Source organism: Panthera leo, chromosome D3 (assembly GCF_018350215.1).
Source record: "Panthera leo isolate Ple1 chromosome D3, P.leo_Ple1_pat1.1, whole genome shotgun sequence".
Lineage (NCBI taxonomy): Eukaryota > Metazoa > Chordata > Mammalia > Carnivora > Felidae > Panthera > Panthera leo.
In genome coordinates this window covers 57,619,855-57,639,242 of record NC_056690.1, presented here as the reverse complement: position 1 = coordinate 57,639,242, position 19,388 = coordinate 57,619,855, and the positions used below count along the sequence as shown (strand labels likewise).

General features: G+C 46.0%; 1 protein-coding gene across 3 annotated transcripts in view; it reads right to left on the bottom strand.

Annotated features, from left to right (window-relative positions):
- FHOD3 (formin homology 2 domain containing 3) overlaps nucleotides 1–19,388 on the bottom strand; it is a 475,942-nt gene that overhangs the window by 391,595 nt on the left and 64,959 nt on the right. For all 3 annotated transcript variants that reach the window (XM_042910026.1, XM_042910027.1, XM_042910028.1), the window contains exon 3: nucleotides 11,540–11,604. In XM_042910026.1, coding sequence (XP_042765960.1) covers nucleotides 11,540–11,604 — 65 coding nt within the window. The remainder of the gene's footprint in view (nucleotides 1–11,539; nucleotides 11,605–19,388) is intronic.

Below are 19,388 nucleotides of genomic sequence, written 5' to 3'. Positions count from 1 at the left end.
CCTCTTTCTCTGCCTCTCCCCAAATAAACTTTAAAAAAAGAAGAAGAAGGCTGGGATGGGAGATGGGCTCCAGGATTTCTGGACAACCAGTGCATCCCTACATCGAAGGACAGGAAATGTGACCCACTGTCCCTAACCCCACAAGGGAAGACTATGACCAGGAAACTAGGAGCCTAGCCACTGTGACATCCACAAACAGGGCAGGAGGAAACCTCTGCCAAGGCCACAGAGGAAAGGTAAGAGCAGAAGCTGGCACCTGGGAGGACATAGGACCAAGTCAGCAAGAATCCCAGGCCCAAGATTTGAAGTCAGACACATCAGGGCAGGGGGGCCAAAAGGAGAAAGAACGGCTGGGGTGGGGGGCTGCTTCTGGTCAGAGCGCAGCCTATTTTATAGTTTTCCCAGTCACCCAGCAGGCCTTGGGGACCTGCCACCTATAACAACATGGGGCCAGCAACACCTACATGGACAGAGGGGCAGCACACCCAAGCTAGAAGGGCTCCACATTCACTGCACAAGCCTCAGGTGTCTCAGCACCCACCGTGCTAAGGGGCACCTCATCTTTACTAGCTAATATACAAATACCACCAGGTGTTAAGCCCAAGAGGGTCCAAAAGGCATTTTGAGGTTTGCAGAAGGAAACCTAGTTTTCATGAGAATTCCAGAATCAAGAGGCAGTGAGGACCACATTGGAATCCAATTAACAGTCCAAACCCAGTGTCCTCTAACAGCCCACCTGAGGAGCAAGTGCAACATCAAAAAAGCAGCTGTAGGGAGGCCTCCGTGCAGGGCCAGGAGGGCTCGGCCACATAAAACCCCAGCTCAAACTTTACAAGCCACTCAGAAGCGGGCAAGTGGTACTCTGCCCGGTCAGAAAGCTCAGCAAGTGGGGAGAGGATAGGAGCCACGCTCATTCACAGGCTAAACAAGGCAGAGCCTGAGAAAAGGATTAGAGAACAAAAAGCGGGGAGGGTGGGGTTAGGGATCATGGGTAGAGTTCCCCTCTCCAACTTCTAAACACAGAACCCATACTGTAGCCAGAGAAGATTCAGACACTAGGCAGAACCTGTAGCTCACCGGGAGCCCCTGAGCCATCAGGCACACCACACAGACTCTCACACCACCTCCATCACTACCAACCAAAGCTAGCCCGGATCCAAGACCTTTAACCAGCAAGGCGGCACACAGCCACAGGAACCTTCTCAACACCGTGCCCCAGGGAGCAGCCCCCTCTCAAACAGCTAGCACCTGAGCTGAATCCCCTCGGTCACTCCTGCACTAGAAGATTCTTCTTGAAACGCTGCCCACTCCCTCCATTTGTCGTTAGCCCCGTTGCTGGAACAGCACAGCACGAAGCACAGAGCCGGAGGACTCCACTCCGGAGAGCAAAAGGCCTGGCAAATGCTATATGGAAGCCTCATTCTGTTGTCTATGTTGCTGGAAATGGACTACTTTTTCATCCATGGATGAAGCGGCCTTCTCCAAATGTGCTTTTCTCGCCTCTACAAATATCCTCTCTCAGTGATTTGACCTTTTATGAGCAAGGAGACTAACCTCATGGAGAGATTAGCCGCTTCAGCTACCTCACCAGTTTCTGCCTTCCTCACCTCTGTCTTCATGGGCAGACCTCATCATCTCCTAGGTTTGGGGGAAACTCCTCTAAAGGCTCTAAAAATCCTTTGTACCAGGTTCCGGAAGATGGCGGCGTAGGAGGACGCGGGGCTCACAGCGCGTCCTGCCCATCACTTAGATTCCACCTACACCTGCCTAAAGAACCCAGAAAACCGCCAGAGGATTAGCAGAACGGAGTCTCCGGAGCCAAGCGCAGACTAGAGGCCCACGGAAGAGGGTAGGAAGGGCGGCGAGGCGGTGCGCGCTCCACGGACTGGCGGGAGGGAGCCGGGGCGGAGGGGCGGCTCGTCGGCCAAGCAGAGCCCCCGAGTCTGGCTGGCAAAAGCGGAGGGGCCGGACAGACTGTGTTCCGACAGCAAGCGCGACTTAGCGTCTGGGAGGTCAGAAGTTAACAGCTCTGCTCGGAAAGCGGGAAGGCTGGAGGACAAAGGGAGGGAGAGCTGCTGAGCCCCCGGACGGCAGAGCTCAGCTTGGCGGGGAACAAAGGCGCCAGCGCCATCTCCCCCGCCCATCCCCCAGCCAAAATCCCAAAGGGAACCAGTTCCTGCCAGAGAACTTGCTCGCTCCGCGCAAACACCCAACTCTGTGCTTCTGCGGAGCCAAACCTCCGGCAGCGGATCTGACTCCCTCCCGCTGCCACAGGGCCCCTCCTGAAGTGGATCACCTAAGGAGAAGCGAGCTAAGCCTGCCCCTCCTGCCCCCGTGCACCTTGCCTACCCACCCCAGCTAATATGCCAGATCCCCAGCACCACAAGCCTGGCAGGGTGCAAGTAGCCCAGATGGGCCACGCCACCCCACAGTGAATCCCCCCCCTAGGAGAGGGGAAGAGAAGGCACACACCAGTCTGACTGTGGCCCCAGCAGTGGGCTGGGGGCAGACATCGGGTCGGACTGCGGCCCCGCCCACTAACTCCAGTTATACACCACAGCACAGGGGAAGTGCACTGCAGGTCCTCACCACGCCAGGGACTCTCCAAAATGACCAAACGGAAGAATTCCCCTCAGAAGAATCTCCAGGAAATAACAACAGCTAATGAACTGATCAAAAAGGATTTAAATAATATAACAGAAAGTGAATTTAGAATAATAGTCATAAAATTAATCGCTGGGCTTGAAAACAGTATACAGGACAGCAGAGAATCTCTTGCCACAAAGATCGAGGGACTAAGGAACAGTCACGAGGAGTTGAAAAACGCTTTAAACGAATTGCAAAACAAAATGGATTCCACGATGGCTCGGCTTGAAGAGGCAGAGGAGAGAATAGGTGAACTAGAAGATAAAGTTATGGAGAAAGAGGAAGCTGAAAGAAAGAGAGATAAAAAAATCCAGGAGTATGAGGGGAAAATTAGAGAACTAAGTGATACACTAAAAAAAAATAATATACGCATAATTGGTATCCCAGAGGAGGAAGAGAGAGGGAAGGGTGCTGAAGGGGTACTTGAAGAAATTATAGCTGAGAACTTCCCTGAACTGGGGAAGGAAAAAGGCATTGAAATCCAAGAGGCACAGAGAACTCCCTTCAGACGTAACTTGAATCGATCTTCTGCACGACATATCATAGTGAAACTGGCAAAATACAAGGATAAAGAGAAAATTCTGAAAGCAGCAAGGGATAAACGTGCCCTCACATATAAAGGGAGACCTATAAGACTCATGACTGATCTCTCCTTTGAAACTTGGCAGGCCAGAAAGGCTTGGCACGATATCTACAGTGTGCTAAACAGAAAAAATATGCAGCCGAGAATCCTTTATCCAGCAAGTCTGTCATTTAGAATAGAAGGAGAGATAAAGGTCTTCCCAAACAAACAAAAACTGAAGGAATTTGTCACCACGAAACCAGCCCTACAAGAGATCCTAAGGGGGATCCTGTGAGACAAAGTACCAGAGACATCACTACAAGCATAAAACATACAGACATCACAATGACTCTAAACCCATATCTTTCTATAATAACACTGAATGTAAATGGATTAAATGCGCCAACTAAAAGACATAGGGTATCAGAATGGATAAAAAAACAAGACCCATCTATTTGCTGTCTACAAGAGACTCATTTTAGATCTGAGGACACCTTTAGATTGAGAGTGAGGGGATGGAGAACTATTTATCATGCTCCTGGAAGCCAAAAGAAAGCTGGAGTAGCCATACTTATATCAGACAAACTAGACTTTAAATTAAAGGCTGTAACAAGAGATGAAGAAGGGCATTATATAATAATCACAGGGTCTATCCACCAGGAAGAGCTAACTATTATAAATGTCTATGCGCCAAATACCCGAGCCCCCAGATATATAAAACAATTACTCATAAACATAAGCAACCTTATTGATAAGAATGTGGTCATTGCAGGGGACTTTAACACCCCACTTACAGAAATGGATAGATCATCTAGACACACAGTCAATAAAGAAACAAGGGCCCTGAATGATACATTGGATCAGATGGACTTGACAGATATATTTAGAACTCTGCATCCCAAAGCAACAGAATATACTTTCTTCTCGAGTGCACATGGAACATTCTCCAAGATAGATCATATACTGGGTCACAAAACAGCCCTCCATAAGTTTACAAGAATTGAAATTATACCATGCATACTTTCAGACCACAATGCTATGAAGCTTGAAATCAACCACAGGAAAAAGTCTGGAAAACCTCCAAAAGCATGGAGGTTAAAGAACACCCTACTAACGAATGAGTGGGTCAACCAGGCAATTAGAGAAGAAATTAAAACATATATGGAAACAAACGAAAATGAAAATACAACAATCCAAACGCTTTGGGATGCAGCGAAGGCAGTCCTGAGAGGAAAATACATTGCAATCCAGGCCTATCTCAAGAAACAAGAAAAATCCCAAATACAAAATCTAACAGCACACCTAAAGGAAATAGAAGCAGAACAGCAAAGGCAGCCTAAACCCAGCAGAAGAAGAGAAATAATAAAGATCAGAGCAGAAATAAACAATATAGAATCTAAAAAAACTGTAGAGCAGATCAACGAAACCAAGAGTTGGTTTTTTGAAAAAATAAACAAAATTGACAAACCTCTAGCCAGGCTTCTCAAAAAGAAAAGGGAGATGACCCAAATAGATAAAATCATGAATGAAAATGGAATGATTACAACCAATCCCTCAGAGATACAAACAATTATCAGGGAATACTATGAAAAATTATATGCCAGCAAATTGGACAACCTGGAAGAAATGGACAAATTTCTCAACACCCACACTCTTCCAAAACTCAATCAGGAGGAAATAGAAAGCTTGAACAGACCCATAACCAGCGAAGAAATTGAATCGGTTATCAAAAATCTCCCAACAAATAAGAGTCCAGGACCAGATGGCTTCCCAGGGGAGTTCTACCAGACATTTAAAGCAGAGATAATACCTATCCTTCTCAAGCTATTCCAAGAAATAGAAAGGGAAGGAAAACTTCCAGGCTCATTCTATGAAGCCAGTATTACTTTGATTCCTAAACCAGACAGAGACCCAGTAAAAAAAGAGAACTACAGGCCAATATCCCTGATGAATATGGATGCAAAAATTCTTAATAAGATACTAGCAAATCGAATTCAACAGCATATAAAAAGAATTATTCACCATGATCAAGTGGGATTCATTCCTGGGATGCAGGGCTGGTTCAACATTCGCAAATCGATCAACGTGATACATCACATTAACAAAAAAAAAGAGAAGGACCATATGATCCTGTCAATCGATGCAGAAAAGGCCTTTGACAAAATCCAGCACCCTTTCTTAATAAAAACCCTTGAGAAAGTCGGGATAGAAGGAACATACTTAAAGATCATAAAGGCCATTTATGAAAAGCCCACAGCTAATATCATCCTCAACGGGGAAAAACTGAGAGCTTTTTCCCTGAGATCAGGAACACGACAGGGATGCCCACTGTCACCGCTGCTGTTTAATATAGTGCTGGAAGTTCTAGCATCAGCAATCAGATAACAAAAGGAAATCAAAGGCATCAAAATTGGCAAAGATGAAGTCAAGCTTTCGCTTTTTGCAGATGACATGATATTATACATGGAAAATCCGATAGACTCCACCAGAAGTCTGCTAGAACTGATACATGAATTCAGCAAAGTTGCAGGATACAAAATCAATGTGCAGAAATCAGTTGCATTCTTATACACTAACAATGAAGCAACAGAAAGACAAATGAAGAAACTGATCCCATTCACAATTGCACCAAGAAGCATAAAATACCTAGGAATAAATCTAACCAAAGATGTAAAAGATCTGTATGCTGAAAACTATAGAAAGCTTATGCAGGTAATTGAAGAAGATATAAAGAAATGGAAAGACATTCCCTGCTCATGGATTGGAAGAATAAATATTGTCAAAATGTCAATACTACCCAAAGCTATCTACACATTCAATGCAATCCCAATCAAAATTGCACCAGCATTCTTCTCGAAACTAGAACAAGCAATCCTAAAATTCATATGGAACCACAAAAGGCCCCGAATAGCCAAAGTAATTTTGAAGAAGAAGACCAAAGCAGGAGGCATCACAATCCCAGACTTTAGCCTCTACTACAAAGCTGTCATCATCAAGACAGCATGGTATTGGCATAAAAACAGACACATAGACCAATGGAATAGAATAGAAACCCCAGAACTAGACCCACAAACGTATGGCCAACTCATCTTTGACAAAGCAGGAAAGAACATCCAATGGAAAAAAGACAGTCTCTTTAACAAATGGTGCTGGGAGAACTGGACAGCAACATGCAGAAGGTTGAAACTAGACCACTTTCTCACACCATTCACAAAAATAAACTCAAAATGGATAAAGGACCTGAATGTGAGACAGGAAACCATCAAAACCTTAGAGGAGAAAGCAGGAAAAGACCTCTCTGACCTCAGCCGTAGCAATCTCTTACTCGGCACATCCCCAAAGGCAAGGGAATTAAAAGCAAAAGTGAATTACTGGGACCTTATGAAGATAAAAAGCTTCTGCACAGCAAAGGAAACAACCAACAAAACTAAAAGGCAACCAACGGAATGGGAAAAGATATTTGCAAATGACACATCGGACAAAGGGCTAGTATCCAAAATCTATAAAGAGCTCATCAAACTCCACACCCGAAAAACAAATAACCCAGTGAAGAAATGGGCAGAAAACATGAATAGACACTTCTCTAAAGAAGACATCCGGATGGCCAACAGGCACATGAAAAGATGTTCAACGTCGCTCCTTATCAGGGAAATACAAATCAAAACCACACTCAGATACCACCTCACGCCAGTCAGAGTGGCCAAAATGAAGAAATCAGGAGACCATAGATGCTGGAGAGGATGTGGAGAAACAGGAACCCTCTTGCACTGTTGGTGGGAATGCAAATTGGTGCAGCCGCTCTGGAAAGCAGTGTGGAGGTTCCTCAGAAAATTAAAAATAGAACTACCCTATGACCCAGCAATAGCACTGCTAGGAATTTATCCAAGGGATACAGGAGTACTGATGCATAGGGGCACCTGTACCCCAATGTTTATAGCGGCACTCTCAACAATAGCCAAATTATGGAAAGAGCCTAAATGTCCATCAACTGATGAATGGATAAAGAAATTGTGGTTTATATACACAATGGAATACTACGTGGCAATGAGAAAAAATGAAATATGGCCTTTTGTAGCAACATGGATGGAACTGGAGAGTGTGATGCTAAGTGAAATAAGCCATACAGAGAAAGACAGATACCATATGGTTTCACTCTTATGTGGATCCTGAGAAACATAACAGAAACCCATGGGGGAGGGGAAGGAAAAAAAAAAAAAAAAAAAAAAAAAAAGAGGTTAGAGTGGGAGAGAGCCAAAGCATAGAGACTGTTAAAAACTGAGAACAAACTGAGGGTTGATGGGGGGTGGGAGGGAGGGCAGGGTGGGAGGGAGGGCAGGGTGGGTGATGGGTATTGAGGAGGGCACCTTTTGGGATGAGCACTGGGTGTTGTATGGAAACCAATTTGACAGTAAATTTCATATATTAAAAAATAAAAAAAAAATAAAATAAAATAAGAAGAGGAAACAAAAAAAAAAAAAAAAAAAAAAAAAAATCCTTTGTACCAGGTTGTTCTTCACAACTACAATCAGAAATTATACTTTGCCGTCTTAAGCCAATGTAGCCTTTTAATTCAATGCTGGATATCTCAAAGTGTCCACCTTACGGGTTGCAGACCATCACGTGACAGGGTTTACTTATTCTCTTAATGAGAAGACAGGGCCTGGTCCAGAAAACTGAAGCAGAAGTTTTAAGCCCAACAAAATGCTTTTGAAGTAAGCCAGTAGAAAACCCTCAGAAAACACCTTTAGGATCCTAAGGATTTCAAACCCTTTTTGTTTCTAAATCCTCAATTCCATTTATTATCCCTACAATTATTCTGCACCTTTTCTCTTCAAGAGGAGATTGAGTCATCAGAGCCAGCTGGCCCTCTGAACATTTTTCTGGTGTCTGGAAATAAGATCACTTGCAGGGACCAACTAATTTATTTTCTCTAGCTAACCTCATAAAAATGCAGACTTTAATGCCAATCAGGTTTTTTTTTCCTCCATCCGTATTTAAGTTCATGCCTACAACAGGACCATCGGTTTAAGGGACAGAAGCTAGTCATGCATCGTTTGCTGCAACATTTCATCAAGTGGTCATACCCAAAATGTACAAAGAAATAAGAATGAGAGTGGAGAAGAGCAAAGAGGTACAAATAGCTTAAGGGTCTCTCTCCATACCGAAATACCATTCCAACTTCCTGCTTCAGCACTGCTGCGCTATCAGAAAAGGCCTCTGTTGGCTGCCAGCCATGACCTTCAAAGCAGCGTCCAGTGGCCTTCACTTTTTGGGAGATTGGCTTGGTTGCTGACCACAAAGGTGGTCCACGCCACTCTTGTCCCAACTGGGTACAGAGTTCCAAAGTTAACACTGGAGAATTCCAACGGCAGGTCACCTCCAATTCATCAACATGCAGTCCTGGATTCTAAACGTTCCTATACTTAATAGGAAGTAAGAGGATTGTAGGGTGTAAAAAACGTTTTGGAGAAATTTACTTGATAGCATTTTAAACCCGAGCCCAAACCGATCCTGGATCCTTCCAGCCCAATCGTGTAGCGGGAAAGGGGTCGTTGGGGAAGTGGCATATGGTGCCAGGCCTAAGAACAGTCATTGTCCGATGTCTGTAATAGCTTAACCATGGCTTATATGGCAAGGATGGAAACCATCTGGAAAAGAAACAAGGACTCAACCAACTGTTATGAAAAAGGTTTTCCCCCCACTTGTCATGTTTTCTTTTCTCCTTTCAACTGAAGATTGTTCCAGGTTTGGTTTATCCATCCCAAAGAAATCTCATCTAATATTGCCATTTGGAAAGGAAAAGAATATGTCACAATGGGGGTTGGTATTTCATACACATCACACATACATTCCATTTTCTATACATAACCAAAGGATAATATTTAGTGCTGTTACAATAAATCTATTCCAGATCTTGCCAATAATAGGAAACGGAACAAGAAAGGGTTTTTTTTTTTTTTTTTTTTTAATACAAAGGAAAAGCTTTGACTCTTGGGTACCCATGTTAAGTTATACAGTCAAGCCCTCCCATCTGACACAATTGGGGCTGAGGTAATGAGTGGTGAGAACTAATTAAAGCACAAAATCTTTTTAAGGTAACAAATACCTTAAAACTTTATTTAATCTGCAGCTATCGAAATTGACCATCCTGGTTTGCCTGTTATGAGATACGGCACGGTAAGGGTGTACACTTTCACACCCAAGCTATGGGTGTGAAAAGGTCATTTCAAGCTATGACCTTTCTTTGACTAAGAGTCTACTAACTAGAATTATCTGTGGACCTTCTGTCATGAACTCCTCCAATGATGTGGTCTGGGATTTCCAATCCCCATTTCTGTGAAATCGACCAAGAACAGAGATACTTGTGAAGACTAGAGCCCTTCTGGATTTTTTCCCATGTTCCCCAACTCTTAATAGTTGTCCCAACCCACCTATGTTGATGAATGCTTTGATAGTTACTAGTGTTGAATCCTGTCCAAACTATTCCATGTATTTTGAAAGCAGTGATTTTTATACTCCTGTTTAATCCGTTTATAAGATATTCACCTACTATTTCATCCCATTACTTAAGTCCAATAGCAAGCGCAATTGGCATAAGGAGGGTGGAGAACAAACACACCGATCCTGTCAGCACCTGGTTCAAGCACTCCAGCAGGAAGGCATGTGTGTCTTGGGAGAGCCCTGGACCAGCTGCTGGTGCTCGGTGTGCTATGGGGATAAGTTATGTGTTTTACATGCCACATGTATTACACGAGACTGTAGAATACCTAGGTTAATGCAAGTCAATAGCATAGCTGTTTAAAAAACTATACTCGAAATATTTATATTCCAAAAAAGTGCATTTACCTAATAGGAATTAGTTCATTAGGATTCTGATCTAGCCTATTTTAGTGTTCATCTGCTTTGCCCTGCCTACTCTCATGGGAAATACCAATTCATATTCCTGTCCCCCATCTCTACTGGTTATCAGCTATACTTCAATATTTCACTTCAATGGTATTCAGCTTATATATTGGAATTTGTTCTAGATCTGGATTTGGGGGGGAGGTGGGGTCATGCCAAGTCCTAGGTCACAGACATTTTCATCAGGTAGATTTATATATATAACTGGAAAAAGTGTCAAGCAGGTGATAAAGCTAATGATTAAATATATATTGCCTATTTTTATAGTATAGAGTTCATGGTCACTCAGTGCTACAGGCAGCTGACACGTCAACAGTCACTACTGAGGCTCCTACAGACCTCACTGTTTCCAACATGATTAGGAACCCTCCCACCCCTGAGGTGTAGGAGTCTGCTATACAATTACTCGCTGGCCACAAAAGTTGTCACCAGAGACCCTAACTTCCTTGCACACCTAATACCAGATGACTTTAAATTACACAGTTGCCCTCTACATTCATCCCCTCCCTCCCTCCCTCCATCCCTGGTTCTCCAACAAGGAAATAGGAAGGAAGTGAAGGGACCAGAAACCATCCCTTCCACTCCACTCAGTTACCACATCCTAGGTATAGACTGGGCCTCTAGAACATGACTTATGCTCTCTTAATTAGTGTCCTGAATTAAGACCACAACCTGTAATAAAAGCAAAACTATTCAAACATGGAAAATTTCTACATATAAAATAATTTATACTTTTTTTTCTTCTCTTTATGTTACTAGATACTTGCCTCAACTTGACCCGATGCCAGGAGGAAATCAGGCCCGGGTTTTAGATACCTTTCACATAAAAATGGTCTATGTCACATAAGTAACTGCTTTCGTTGCCATTCAACCCACATGTATAGATGGGGAAAACAACAGGTACAGGAAAATGGCTGCAGGAATGGCCCCAGTAGGGTTCTGGTATGATCACTGGCAAACCATTCTGAACCACAAACACATCCACTTGACACCATATTGCTTTCGATCTACAGACGCCCCATCCTACACTGACCTGAGATTTCCCTGTCACCTGAGCACAGCCTGGAGGCTCAGCCCCCACTTCTTCACAGCGAGCTTCATGGAGCCACCAGAAGGCAGGTGAATATCACTTCAATTGGCTGGAGGTTCACACTAACACAACCCCATCAAGAATCTCATCAACAATCTGTCTTACCTCAAGCTCTGCTGACTAACCAAAAAGCAAAGGAAGTTGCAATGAAACAGGGCTTCAAAAAACGATTGCCAAAAATGACTTCACTAAACTAACCACCTGTGGTAAGGACCAACCCCAATGAATAGCATACTCCTAAGTATTTTATTGGGATTAACATTTAGATGACATTTCTTATCACACATTTAATCACTTGAGGGCCGATGGCAAGTTCCCCTTCTGCACCTGTCACTCACCAATGCAGGCATGGACCCTCACGGACAGCTGTGTCCTCAGGACGATGCTGTGCTTTTTGCCCCGCCTAATGGAGACAGGAGACAAAATATACATGGGTATCAGAGCAGTCACCAAAAAGACACGTACATGCTATCAATCAGCTTTAAGGTTCTGGCACACCCACCTCAAAGTGATTCTAGATCAGCAGGGACCTATACAGAACAAGAATTTATCCAGAAATAACATGTCACAGGGTTTTACAGGAAATAAAACAATCTGGTTTGATTCTGTTGGATGGGCACACAGCTTTTATTACCAAACCTGGTCAACTCATCCCGTCCACAGAGTCTGCACATACCCATGCTGGGACAATTTTAAGATCTGTGCCCAAATGAAATCCCTGGAATAGGACAACACAATCCTGCTTGATGATTCCCCTGACCACGTTTACATTTTTGGATATAGAAGAAGGGCATACACAGTGGAGTCACCAAAAAGAGCTGGCTTGCTGTCCATCAGGGCAATACTGTTACAGCTTTCACTCTTCGCTCACAGGAAGGTAGGAGTCTACCCAGTAGCTTACAGGCTATTTATTCTCAGGAATGACAATTTACGCCATGCTTTGTCTCACCTCCTCCTCTTTCTCACTTCAGGGAAGCAACCAGGATGGCCCTGTGCCCCAACTCTGCTCCCGGGGTCGGGGGGGGGGGGTGGGAGTGGGGGGTCCTCCCACCCTGAGCTGAGAAGGACTCAACCACATAGCAGTTAAGCGGATATATGGGAGAAAAGAGCAGACCTGTCTACCTAAGGGTAGCAGAGGCTTTGAGATTTGGACAAAGTGGGGAGCCGGTGGACAAAGATAAAATGGAGCCAGCCAACCAGCACAGTAGCAGAAAACCTGCTGGCTCTCGAAGCTGCTGAACTCCCTGCCATCCCTCTTCTGGCAGCTCCTTTCTCCCCATCAGGGCTTCCCCTACAACACAGTCTGACAGTGCTTTCCTGCTTCCTGCACTTGTGGCTGTGTTGGAAGCAAGGGAACAAATCTGACCAGGGCACATGGTTAATATCGTGGTTATAAATTCACAATCACTGAAACAGTATATTTTATTCTCGAGACCAGGTAAGAGGACAAAGAAGTATGGTTTTTAAAATGGTTTCTTTCAAAGGAGAAAGGAAAACCCCTTGCATAGTCCTGCAAGAGGAGGCAGTAGCCTCCACCCCAGCAGCTGCTTATAAGCACAAGACCTACATTTATGGTCCCTTCAGATCCCTCCTTTCTACTTTGTGTTCATCTGATGCTTTCACATTTGCCATGTGCAAGGCACTGGGCTCAAGGAGCTTGTAACAAATACACAACACTTGACCCATCTTCACAAGGTTAGATTCCTATCAACCCAGACTTCCAGACTTTCTACACACACACACACACACACACACACACACACACCCTTCCTTTTCCTCTTGACCATCTAGATGCTGACACTCCTTCAGTTCTTGTGATCATACTAGAAAGTCCTAAGCGCATGGAACAGAATGAGGGAGAAGACTTCAGTGTGTTCTGGGAAAAGGCAACAGGAAAGGGGTTCCGGGACGGTGGGGCAGGGAGCAGCCATCAAGTGTGTAGTTTCACCCAGAGATGGGCAGAAGCCATGCTTGGAACAGTGACCAGAGAATCAAAGAGTGAAGGCCAGACCCTAATTATGAGTAATAGCCAACCCTAAGTCCACAGATCTGGAAGATTTTCTGTAACTCATGTTATCAGGAGTTATGAGTCAATAAATAAAGCATGGAGACAAAGTACATGCTTTAGATGCCCAGATGTGGGGGGAAAGTAGGGAATGGCCGGGTAAAATATTTCAGAAAACCTCAGGTTCTGGAAAAGTTCAGAAGGGCCAATTGATAGCCCTGCTTTTATCTTTAAACAATGACAAAAATCCAATGTTGAGGAAGTGCTTGTTTTCCCACAGAACTCTCTGGTCCCACAGTAGGCATGTGGTATGGTTGCTCTGGGATTCCAGGCACTTGCACGCAAACAAGGACGGTCTTCCTGAGGAAGCAATGGCAGGCACACCATACTGGAGGGGTCCTCTTTTCTGTGCTTGTACATTGAGAAAGCAAGCAATCGGCTTGGTTATGCTAAACCCTAAGGGAATTTATAACGCCACAGAACAGGGGCGTCTGGGCAGCTCAGTCGGTTAAGTGTCTGACTCATGGTTGCCACTCAGATCATGACCTCACCACTCAGGCCATGACCCTGTGGTTCAGGAGTTCAAGCCCCACATCGGGCTCCTCACTGACAGTGCAGAGCCTGCTTGGGGTTCTCCCTGTCCCCTCCGCAGTGCCCCCCACTAATCTTAAACATGACCACAGAAAAAAGGCCTATTTCGCAGTTTAGCACTTACAATTCCTCTGCTTCAACATTCTACCTCCTTCCCCGCCTGCCTCCATACACAAAATCCTCAGTGAAAGAAACCTGTGTGGAATTGGGGGCCACGGCAGCAGCAGTCCCCTGAGATAAAGGAGGCTCCAAATCCCAGGAATTCCTAGCACAGAAGAGGACTGGCCCAGGCGGAGGGAAGTGGTGATCATGCAGGCAGGTCCACAGAAGGTGTCCTTCACCCCCACTTCTCCCACCCCACCCCCCACTTCTCCCACCTTTGATGTGGGTGTCATGGCTATGCCCACTCTGCAGATGAGGAAAGTAAAGCTTGGAGAAAGGGGATCAACCGCATCAAGTCACATGGCTGGTAGAACAGACCCAGGCTGAAAGCAGGACGACTCCAGAGTCACCTGCACCATCCTGCCCTTTGCTGCAGGGTCACCTCACTAGGTAACCTTCCCCAGGGCTTACAAAGGGTCAAGAGAGGCATTATTAGAGACTGGCTTAACCTCAAGGCTAAGAACCTAACAAAAAAGCACACGCATTAAAAAGTTACAATGCAGGGACACCTGGGTGGTTCAGTCAGTGAAGCATCTGACTCTTGATCTCAGCTCAGGTCATGATCTAACAGTTTGCAATATCAAGCCCCACGTCAGGCTCTGCGCTGACAGCATGGAGCCTGCTTGGGATTCTCAAAATAAGCATTTAAAAAATAACAAATGGGGGAAGAGAGGTTCAAAAAATTATGATGCAAATGAAGAAAATATTGGCTAACCAAATCAGGTTTATTCGAAGAATTCAAGAATTACAGCAAGTTTCAGGTTTTATTTAGAGATGTATCAAAGATTGGGGCACCTGGGTGGCTCAGTCGGTTAAGCGTGTGACTTCAGCTCAGGTCACGATCTCACGGTTAGTGAGTTCGAGCCCAGCATGGGGCTCTGCACTGACAGCTCAGAGCCTGGAGCCTGCTTCAGATTCTGTGTCTCCCTCTCTCTCTGCGCCTCCCCCACTCACACTGGGTCTCTTGAAAATAAATGTCAAAAAAAAAAAAAAAAAAAAAGCTTAAAAATGTATCAAAGGTCAATGCATGGAGGACACCAATCATAAGGACCCTTTAAATCTGATTACTTCCCTCCCTCCACAGCTTTCTTACTGGACATACTAGAGAAAGAGATTTTTATTTAATATGTGACCCTCTCACTTTCACTGACTCTACAATCTTTTGGCTAATTCTTTTCGCTTCAGAGAAATAAAGGTATCTAATTATTTTATCCCCACTTTTTCCAGTAAATATGCCCGCATCTCCTGTTTCACAGTTAAAAACTTTAAGGAAATTAAATCACAGATATACTTTTCCTCTGCTCCCAATAGGATACTAGGTCAGTTTGGGTTCAGACAATAATCCTAACTTGTTAACATTTACAGAAAGCTTATTATGTGCCAGACCTGTAACTACCCTCTTTTTAGTTAGACTTCATTTTTAAAGATAAGTTTTAGGTTCACAACTCCCTTCCTCCAAAGGATCACCCCAGCCTCTCTGGTCCTTAACGCTTCTCACCTGGGTACCAGGCCTCTCTTTATGCAGATTTGGTCTTCACAAGATTACTACGAAGTAGGTTACATGGCCATTTTTACAGTGAGGAACTTATGGCCCAGAAAGGTTAAGCAACCTTGCTGAGGTCACACAGCTAGAAATTCAAAGAGCTCAGGCTCCTCCCAGCAAGTCTGACCCCAAAGCCTGAACTATCACCTCCCTACATCTGCCTCCCAGATTGATGTTCCTTCATTCCCTTGGTCCACCCATGTTCAAAGGTGTCTACTTTGTGCTGGAGAGCACAGGATATGCCAAGGTAAAAGGTACATCCCGCCTCAAGACAGGAAAAGAGAACTCCTCTCACTTCACAGCAAAGTTATGTGTACAAGGAATGGACACACACCCCGCTGTCCTTTCCCTTCTCCCCAGGAGCCGGGAGGCAGAGGAGAAGGAAAAAGCTGAATAAACCACTCTGGACACACAGATGGAAGGATTTTGAGGACATGACAGCTGTTCTACCAGACCTAAGGATGACTGTCTACGTTTGAACTCTTAAACAAGAAACAAATTCATCTTACTTTTTTTCCATTTATTTTTTTTTTAAGACAGAGTAGGAGCCCAGGGGAAGGGCAGAGGGAGAGAGACAGAACTTCAAGCGATCTCCATATTCCACATGGAGCCCCACGTGGGGCTCCATACCACAACCCTGGGATCCTGACCTGAGCCAAAACCAAGTTGGACACTCAACCCACTGAGCCACCCAAGTACCCCCAAACTTATCTTTAAACCTTCCTATTTTGGTTCAAGATCTACCCTAACTACTACATGCTTTCTTGCCTTAATGATGCTAGAAGACGAGCAGCCATATTTGAAGGGTGATCAAATAGGGAAGACAGAAGTCACATCCTAAAGATGGCAAAGTAGAAAGATAAAATAAGTCCAGGCTCCTATGAGCGTCTTGTCATCAACACATCATCCTTCAAATGGCCCTAATTACCCTTGTTTTAATTGGACTTTGCTTTTAAAGAGAAGTTTTAGGTTTACAACTCCCTTCCTCCAAGGGATCACCCCAGCCTCCCTGGCCCCTGATGCTTCTCACCTGGGTCCCAGGCCAATGTGTCTCACCTGGTCACCTCATACCTCGAGTATGGCTCGACAAAACCTAATTTGCAGGAGCCCTCTCCCTCTCCCCAGATTGCTCCCACCCCAGAACCTCGCTACTTTTCTCAAGTCACTGTTACCCAGCTATTAATGTCATGTAGCCCATTTTCCTCATGTTTTGCTATAATCCGTCAACGAGTACCACAGCTCTAGATTCACAGCACACCCCCCCCCCCTTCCCACCACATACCCCAAACCACCCCCCAACCCCGCCTTCCTCAGCTATCAGGCTCAGGTACACTAGGTCACAGCGGCCACCCTCCCTGGTACCTGATTGACTTCTGGGAGGGTTCCTTCTTTGCAATTCAGGTCTCTTCTGACGCCCACCCACACCTTAAAGCCCAGAGCCCACCTCAGCTCACCCAGGCCCACCTGATGCCATCCTTGTCCAGGGATGCAATCTGACATTTGAAGCTACTTAGAGCCTTTCCACTCCCACAGTCCACGCAGCATAGGAGTTCATGCTCTCCTGTCCGATTTCCTACAGAACTGTCTCCTTCACGCAGCCCTGAAGGGCTTTAAAAAGCACCACTGCCCGGGCCAACCACCCAAGTTCATAGTTGATTGGTCTGAAGCTGGGCGGGAAGAAAAACTGGTAAAGTTGCTTAGGTGGTGGCCGTACTCTCCAAGACGGAGAGCCCATGCTATAGGCTTCTGACCAAACATCAGACCCCCTGAGGAGCTCTTGAAGAGGCCAGAATCCCAGGCCCCACACCAAAGCTCCTGCAGTAGGTGCCTAGAAGCCAGCATTTTTAAAAATATATATATTTTTAAGCTTATTTATCTTGAGAGAAAGGTGGGAGGGCAGGGGGCGGGCAGAGAAAGGGAGAATCCTAATCAGGCTCTATCTACACTGTCAGCAGAGAGTCCAACACAGGGCTCAAACTCACGAACCGTGAGATCGTGACCTGAGCTGAAATCAAGAGTCAGATGCGTAACTGACTGAGCCGCCCAGTTGCCTAGAAGTTAGCATTTCTAAGCAGGTTTCCTCCAGGTTACTGATAGGCAGCCTAGCACTGGCCTAGGACTGGTGGACAAGGTTTTGCGTGGGGAGAAGTTTCACAGCCTTTCAATAGATTCTCAAAGAATTCTTTGTATCCCAAAAATGTCAAGTTTGAAGGAATATGTAATCTTCCTGTCCTGCCATGTGATGTGGGGAGAAAAAAAAACCTTATCCAATCACATCTTTACCTGTGTCTCCTCTGTTTCTAGGTCTAGTAGAATAAAGAAATCACCTGAAATACATACTGAACCTACATCTAAAAACCTATTGAACCTGAAAAAACAAACTATACACAAAACTCCTCCCAAGTTGAAAGAGACTCCGGTTAGGGCATGGATAGGAAGCAACGAGCAATTTTCCCCCTTTTCCTTTTAAGGGATTACCTTCAGCTGAAGAGTGCAGGTCTGGGGCCTGAGGCTCTTTTGGCAAATCACTGAAGGTTACGGTCTGCTGTCTTCTCAGTGTGGGCAAGGCTCAAACTGCAGACTACCAAGCCTGCCTGCCCCTGGTCGCCGTGAGGGAGACAACCAGCCCTTCCGAACAAAAGGTGCCATCCTGGCAAGTTCAGTGCTCAGCTCTTCATTGCTGATTTCCCCCATCCAAAACTTTGCATATGCACAAACTGCACAGAAACGCCAGGGGTTCGTGGACCCACACACAGTTTCTGGAGGCTCATGAGCTACAGGTCAAGAAGTTAGGCATCTAAGAGTCAAATGAGAGCTCCCCCCAACCCCTCGGGGCCCCGAAGCACATCGACTGCAAAGCTGACAGTGTCGGGGCACCACCGCCCTAGCAGACGGGCTCCCCCACCTGCATTCAAGTGCATGCAGAGCCTTCCCCATTGCACCGTCGTCTGCTCAGCGTTGGCAGGGGCGGGGGGGGGGGGGGGGTGTCACACTCCCTCACTCAACTTCCGGCAGCATTTTCAGGAATGGTCTTTCCAGGCAGTCCTGGAGGGCTTTAAAAGCACCTCTGCCTGGGCCCACCCCCAAGTTCTGATTTCATTGGTCTGAAGCTGGGCAGGGAGGGAACCTGTTAAAGTCCCTCAGGTGGTGCTCATACTCTCCAAGACTGTGCTGTAGGTGCCTGAGCGAACATCAGACCACCTGAGGAGCTCCCCAAGAGGCCAGGATCCCGGGCCCCACGCCAACCTCCTGAAGCAGGCACCTAGAAGCCAGCATTTCTAGGCAGCTTTGGCCAGGAGTATTTGGCTCTAAGTACCTGCGAACGTTCAGCCCTTTCCAGCCCTGCCTGGCCTGATACCCTCCCGTCTGTGCCACAACCCTCACACTGCCAAGCTCTCCCCACCCCCCACCACCACCCCACATGGCTGGCCCCCGACTTCCCCACCACCACTCAGCCCTGTGAGGACAGGTATGGCGGCGGGGAGCAGTTAGCAGCCCCCCTGGCAGATGAGGAACCTGGGAAGGAATCAGAGCTGACCTTCAGATGCAGACCTGAACGCAGCCAAAGGTGAGCACCCTGAGTGACTGAGACAAAGGTAGGAGCCCCGGGGACGCACGCCCCACGTGCAACAGCCACACTGGTCCTCAGAGCACTCAGCAGCACTCTGCTCCTCGAGACCCTCGTAGCTCTACTGAGTTCCCTGAAACGGCCCCCTCAACCTCGCAAAGCCACTACCCTCTTCAGGGCCAACCTCTGGCCCCACCTTCTCTGTGACAGATCCCTGTGCCCCTCGGCTGGCGCTGGTTTTCTTTCAGAGTTCAAAGGAGGTGGAAATAAGCAAAAAAGAGGCGGGGGCAGTCTCTCTGGCCCCGCTCTGCCCTGCGG